Source organism: Rhea pennata, chromosome 3 (genome assembly GCF_028389875.1).
Source record: "Rhea pennata isolate bPtePen1 chromosome 3, bPtePen1.pri, whole genome shotgun sequence".
NCBI classification, from domain to species: Eukaryota; Metazoa; Chordata; class Aves; order Rheiformes; family Rheidae; genus Rhea; species Rhea pennata.
In genome coordinates, this window is record NC_084665.1 from 55,807,649 (window position 1) to 55,814,903 (window position 7,255).

The 7,255-nt window shown below is 43.3% G+C and overlaps 1 protein-coding gene across 1 annotated transcript in view; it reads left to right on the forward strand.

Moving 5' to 3' along the window:
* Positions 1-6,445, forward strand: part of GRM1 (glutamate metabotropic receptor 1) — a 188,197-nt gene extending 181,752 nt beyond the window's left edge. The window contains exon 8 of the mRNA XM_062573714.1: positions 5,599-6,445. Coding sequence (XP_062429698.1) covers positions 5,599-6,445 — 847 coding nt within the window. The remainder of the gene's footprint in view (positions 1-5,598) is intronic.
* The last annotated feature ends 810 nt before the right edge of the window (positions 6,446-7,255 follow it).

The window sequence follows — 7,255 nt, forward strand, 5'->3', positions numbered from 1 at the left end:
AGGGAGGGGTAAGGAAAAGTTAGTTCAGTAATTTAAATTTTCAGAAACACTTGTGGGAGGCTAAACTTTGCACTAACTATACAGCACCACAGAGAGAATAGGAGTCACACTTGCGAACTGCTGTGACATCCTCTTATTAGTGAGATAGAGATTACATTGTAAATGGACTAAAACTGAAATTGTGTGTGATTTTTTTTTCTTTTAGGTAATAATAAATGATGCTTATCAGACAAAACCCTGAGCATACACTGTAATGGGGCTGTGGTAGATGATGGCTCCCTCACTCCTACGTGATTTGTAGAGTTAAACCTGGGTTAGAAAAGCAGACGAATCCCTAGTAGCAATGCTCCAAACAACTGGGCTTGCAGGAACATGCTAATGGATGTGGCCTGTTCTGTTATCGAATGGTAGAGGTGACTGCTGCAGCTTGCTGAATGGGTCTGAGAAAAAGATCCCATTTAACACAGGGAGATATTGCTACCCTGGGTTAAAACCAGTTCATGCCCTTAATCGAACCTGATGCTACGAAGGCTGTATTGAAGTGTATACAATAACGGAAGAAACCCTGGAGATACCAGCAAAATATCCGCAGTGCACTGCAGCACAGGCACTAGCCTTAAGTCTTAAATTGGTTAGCTTGGCTCCTGGGAACAACGGCAGAGCTCTGTTCGGGTGAGTTGCTGCTGCTTATGTGACTGCAGAGCAGACAGGAAGCTTGCTGGTGGTTAACTGCCTTTCTTAAGTAAGTCGGGCAGAAATTCGTCCACTGGATTTCCTAGCCTGGGACCCATGAGCAGCTGCTATTTGGTCTGAGAAAGGCATGCATGCTTTTTCGGCAAGGCCCTTCTTTTGCTCCGTTGTCCTTCCTTTTAAACTGGAAGAGCTCCTTCTCAAGCATTTTGCCTGGCAGCATCTCCAGCTGCGGCATAGTAATAAACACCTTGTTGCCTAAATGAAAAGCCATTTTCCCGATATGTCCATTTCTAAATTTAATCCAGTCAAAGCCCCCTGTAAGTATTGTACTATTTAACCATTTCATATAGTGTTATTTACAAATTACTATGTATAAAACAATCAAGGCAAAAGATACAGGGGTTCAGGCATGAAGGATTGAAAGTTCACCTAATTCTCTGCATTCTGGGTCTCAGGCTTCACTGGTGAGAAATAATCAGGATCAGAGTTGCACAGACAGTATCTTGATGACCTTAGACCACTGGCTCATGTCTTCATTTGAAGACTTTCTTCAAATAACTATTAAGGTCAAAAGTTCTTCACCGAGTTTTTTCGTGTTTATAATCATCACTCTTATGCAGAGAGTATGTTGTAAACGTTGATGCATGTGTTAGAAATACTAGCTTGAATTACCAAAGAAAAGTAGTAACAGACAGACCTGCACATATGGAACTCAGATACCAAATAAAATCCCACAGAAGAAATATACCACTGTTTATTCCCCCTAGATATGAAAAAACTAGCAAAGTAGTTGTGAAAAATGAGAAACTTCAGCTAATCTCAGTATACATTCTTACCTATAAATCACAAGAAAGCCCACCTTTTATATGTTGATAAAATATCCATGAACACATCTGAATATTTGGGCTAGATGAAAGGATATGAAGAAATAATACTTTGGATGTTACACCAGGTAGATATTGCTATAAACCTTAAGTTCCCTTGTGACTCTAAGGAGATGTCATCAAACTTTTATAACAAGGTGTTAGGTTCAACCCTGTCTAAGCATGCTTGTGTTTTCTTAGCCAGATCTATCTCTCTGACAAGAGCTGTGGAGTTGCAGCAGTATAATTCAGGGGTGAAAGGCCATCAGAGAAAGTAATGTCCTCACAGTCAGTTCATGAACTCCACAAAAGGACCCTGCTGGTGGTGGAACAGAGTCGGGTTAAACCAGAGCTCTCTGCACTGAAACTTGTGCTGTAGTCCGTGTTGATGTATCACATACCAGGCAAAAGAGATATTTCTTTCTGATACCTGTCTTTGGTTATAAAACCAGCATCCTACACTTTTGTTCTCCTCTCAACAAAAGAAAAGCAGGGAAGGAAGAAGTAAAGTCTTGGGGTTAAATCAGGGAAGATCTGTAATGTCTCTTTTGTTGAAAAGTTTCAAGGGATCATTTTGCCTCTCTTGATTCATCAGGCAAAATTAAGACTTAATCTTTTAAATGACACACTTACTGCCACAGGAATGTCACATTGTCCTTTCTAGAACAGATCACCTGCTCTTCTTCATCATTTTTTTTTCATAGAAGCTGAATTTGCATCACTTCTGAGCAGTCAGCATGAAGTCTAAATCCTGTAGGAAACTGAATAAAAAACAGAGAGAAAGTTAGAAGAGATGAATAAATACACAATGGACATGAAGTGGGTAACCTTTCTATCGAAAAAAAATCAAGAGAATACCAGTCAATCTCATCTCACTGTCAGGCAGTAGAGCATCATGTTCTCATTACCCCAACTACGATCCGGTTTGATGCTTTCTCCTGCCTTTGTGTAGGACAAAACATTCCTCCTCTCATTTCTCCAGTCTGATTATTCTGATTTTTACCTTTCTCATTGATGTTTCCTTCAAAAATAAGGTGATGCTCATTTAGAAAATGGTGACTGTGCATTCTCCATGCAGTTAGGATCATCAACATGGTTTTGCACCAGTTTAGTGGATGCCCTGTTCAGGTCTGAGTGTTTCCAGCCCAACCTTTGCTTTTCAGCTAAATGTCACTTAATACTATTCCAGACAGCTGGTCTTTGTTCCAGGATAATAAGTGCTTTTTTGCATGTTAATTGCGAATTCTGGCTGAACAGGTCAATCTCTGTGTGACTCCCCACCAGACAGAGCCTCTGCCTTTCTATGACAGGTTTGTGGCATTTCCACTGTCTCACACATGAATTTTCCACAGGATAATGCTGCACTGACACTGTGAGGAGAGTTCAGAGAAAGAGCTGCAATGAGAGGCAGGAAAGAACGGTAATAGAAAAGAAAGACTGTCCAAATGGAAATCTCCAGAGTGACCCCAAGGGGAGGCACTGTGGCTCACAAGCTAGTTATCACAAAGCTGGGAAATGTAAGCCCTGGCAAGCAGAGGCGAGGGCTCCAGCAGCACCAGCTTTCCTCCTAGAGCACGTTGATAACTGGAGAATCTTGAATAAGGTTAGGTATTGTGGTCTCTCTGTAGTTTGACTGAAGTGCAGCTGTTGGCTTGGTCTCATTTAAGTACACGATGGAGTGTGCTACAGAAAAAAGAAGCCAGAAGAGCAGAATTTGAGAGTGAGGGGGAGAATAACAAACAGAAGAGGAGGAAGTTTTATCTGAAGAAAGAGATAGTCAGCTTCTTAAAATAGCAGTGTTTGCCTTTGATGCAAAATACAAAATCTTGGGAACAAAATGAGGTAGGGACTAAACAGATGGTGTGAGGAGGTTTTTTTCATTCAAAAGTGAGATGATGAACCAGAGCTAGATATGAAGAAGTACGTGTTGTTGAAGTGGACTTAGCATAATAGACAGCAGATAATCATATTTTTTCAGAAAAGCCTTTTGCAGTATTTGTAAGCTACAGCATCAGCAAAATACAGTGTGAAAGCACTTGACTTGTTTTAATGTCTACAAGTAGAGGCTTGTTTTGAGCTCAAAGCAGACAAAATGTGTTTCTGTGTGAACAGTTTGTAAATCTTGGTATGTTAAAATGTGACTTTAAAAATCTTTTACTTCCAACAGTTACATTCATTTGCTTATTTTTATAGCACTTCAAAAAAAATCATAGCACAGCTCATTCTGATCAAAATTGGAATGCTTCTAAACCTTCATTCTTATCTTTTCATTGATCAATATAATATAGAGGTTTGATTCTTCAGCAGGAACAGGTCCTAACAAGCACATACTTTGGAGTGCTAAGAATTTTTTAGATTGGCCTTTTCTTGTGGGCCAATTCCCAGAGAGATGCTGAGCCACAGATCCAGTGTTTGGAGTCTGGCAATGGAGCTGAATGTCACAGTTTGGATCTCTCTTAAATTCTTTTTTTCTCCAGGAATATTTACTGCTAAGTAGAAAAATGCCACATCATTGTGTATATTTCTTTTTCTCTTTTGCCAGATTTGCAATATCTAAGTTGTACCAGTTTCTCCAAGCTTCCAAAGCTGGCCACTAACTTTTTATAAAAGTCAACAGATAATTCTTTACTCCTTGAAAATGAGGAGGGCTGGAGTTTGGGCAGGAAAAGTGAGCTATTTAGGCAGGTACTAGAGGCTGCATGTAAGTGAAGTGATCGCTGCCGGTGTGCACAGTACCAAAAGGCAGCGCAGCTATGCCAGCCTCCCACCCATATTGCCTCCTACTAGCACTGTCATCACAGGGCCTGAAATGTAAGCCTTGGTTTCTCCCTACCTCCTGAGGGATGAAACCCTGAGATACGGCTGCTTTGTGTAGATAATCTCACAATTTCTCTCTGGACCTTGGTTTCCACTCAGGTGATGTATGTTATAATTTGTGAATGATATCTACTGGCTTGACCTGTAATTAAACAACTGCTTGATCCTCTTACCTGACATTCAGCTCTCTACCCTATTTGACGCTAATGAGACATCACTCTGCTTTGAGTGCTGCTGCCTGCAAAGGTGCTGAGAAATGCAAAAAACACTGCAATTCCTCAGACCCAACCTTAACCCTCAGGTTCTCAATCAGCCAAACACCCCAGTATTTTGAAGGAATCCAGCCTGCATGAAGAGTCAGAGGGTTCGACTCACCATGATCCTGCTGCTGCTTGTTCCCCCACCCACACAAACCAACTGTTTTCAATCCCAGCGTTTTCTCCTTGTTTGTAAATAATAGTCATTTGGGAAGAATTGCGTTTGGTCTGCCCTAACCGCACAGTGAGGACTCTCTACAGCAAAAGGAACTCGGGAAGCAGGGAATGCTATCCATGGGCTTTAGTCACGCATGGGAAAGCAAGATGTGGCCAACAGACTGAATGAGCAGTCAGAGGAGCTGAGCATACTTTTGCCTCCTACCTGAAGGAAGCCCTGGGACACCTCAATTTCTGTAACAGCTAATGTATTTCTAAGTGTGAATCAGGCCAGCGAATAGAAAGGAAAAGGGGAGTCATTAACAGTTTCTCCTGCTATCCAGAGTGCCAAAGGCTAAGACTGTGGGTTGTTTTTCTTCCAACAGTTTATAGGAAATATTTCCAAACTGTTAATCAGGTTTAATTAAAGCTCTCTCTGTGACTTGTTTTCTTCTCTTCCCCCTGTAAGGTACAGTGAGCAAACCTAGATACAAACTGAAACAGAGTGTTCACAACACAGGCAACCTTCCTCAAACCCTTCCTGTGTGCTAGGCTATCCACAGCAGCTGTGGGGTGGGCAACCAGGAGGACGAAAATTGTGGTAACTGCTGCTGTCAAGAGACATTCTTGTTTCCCTCTGCAGTATTTCTACCTGCTTCCTCTGGGAGGATGTGAAGAGTTAGGGGTGGAAGGTGTAAGGGGGGAGATGGTTAATGAGGCAAAGCAGCCAATATTTCTGTAGGCTTGTTTGTTATATTGCCCATGTGTGCATAATGTAAATGCAAATAAACTCATCTTTATTTTATTCATAGTTCTAATGGAAAGTCTGTGTCATGGTCTGAACCAGGTGGAAGACAAGTTCCCAAGGGACAACATATGTGGCACAGACTCTCAGTGCATGTGAAGAGCCAGGAGGCAGGGTGCAATCAGACTGCGGTGATAAAACCCCTCACTAAAAGCTACCATGGCCAAAGCAAGAGCCTGACTTTTTCTGACATCAGCAGCAAGACTCTGTACAATGTGGTGGAGGAACAGGAGAGTGAGCCCATCCGCTTCACCCAGCCTGGTAGCCCCTCCATGGTGGTGCACAGGCGGGTGGCCACGACTCCCCCACTGCCGGCCACGGCAGAGGAGACCCACCTCTTCTTGCCTGAGCAGCCCCCCAAGAGCCTGCCTCTGCAGCCGCACTCCCTCATGGAGCAGCTGCAAGGAGTGGTCAACAAGTTTGCCCCTGGCATCCCTGACTTCAACACCGCACTCCTTGCGCCCAGCTCGGGCAACGGCGCGCGGCCCCCGTACCAGGCCACACTGCAGCAGTCCCCACCACCACCTCTCCAAGAGGCTACAGCCTTCAGTGAGGAGCCCGCGTTCCCCCTAGCAGAGGAAGCAGAGAGTGAAAAGCTGAAACTCATCCAGGGCTACGTCTACGAGAAGAACCCAGAGGAAGAGGAGGATGAGGAGGACGAGCCGGCAACCAGCAAACTGACTCTGGAAGACTCTCCGGCACTGACGCCCCCTTCCCCTTTCCGGGATTCAGTGGCTTCAGGCAGCTCTGTGCCCAGCTCCCCCGTGTCGGAGTCGGTGCTCTGCACACCCCCGGACATGACCTATGCCTCTGTCATCCTGAGGGATTATAAGCAAAGCTCGTCCACCCTGTAGAGCAGGGACGCTGCTGATACAGGGCAAGAAGGACTTTGGCAGCTTCCCTCTGGGAGATCCTGGGGAGAAAGGTCTCCCAAGGATGGGGGAGAGGGAGGAAGCAGAAAGGGAAGTCACATACGACAAGGCAAAAACTTTATCCTGAACTTAAAAAAAAAAAAAAAAATCCATTCTGAGGGCTCAAAATTCTCTAGTTGTTAAAAATATTGTACTTTGAGAAGACGATAGGAAAATATAACAAAGCACAAACCCAACAGACAACTTCCATAGCAAAAAATGAATAAACACACAGAAAAGAATATCACACCTAGTCACACCCTCTCTTGGCAATGCTTGAAAAGGACTCTGGGAAGTGTGACCCGGGAGGAGTCATTAGCACATCTCATGACTGTAATCTGTCTGCTACAGAAGCAACAAATCCAGGAGCTGGAAAGGCGAGTGTGGCGAGAAGGAATGAAGTGATTTGTATATGAGACATATATGCATAAATAATTTTTTTCTGGTTTCTATAGCTGGTATAAATGTGCAATATTTTCTGGGGAGAGGAGCACAAGAAAGCATATGGCTCTTAATGAATTTTGTCTGAACATTTCGTTCTTCATATTAAGCTGCTTTGGGGGGAGGAAGAGATCTTCTTTTGTGCTGATTGTGCACAGGATTATCATGAAGTTAAAACTTGAGAGGTTACTGGGGAAAGTCCTTGCTGTAGTGGCTGTGACATGATGAGGACTTAAAAGAACACCCTTTTGTATAAGATTGCAAACCATGTGGCTGAACTGTTACACAACATTTACTGTAGCAGAACAATAT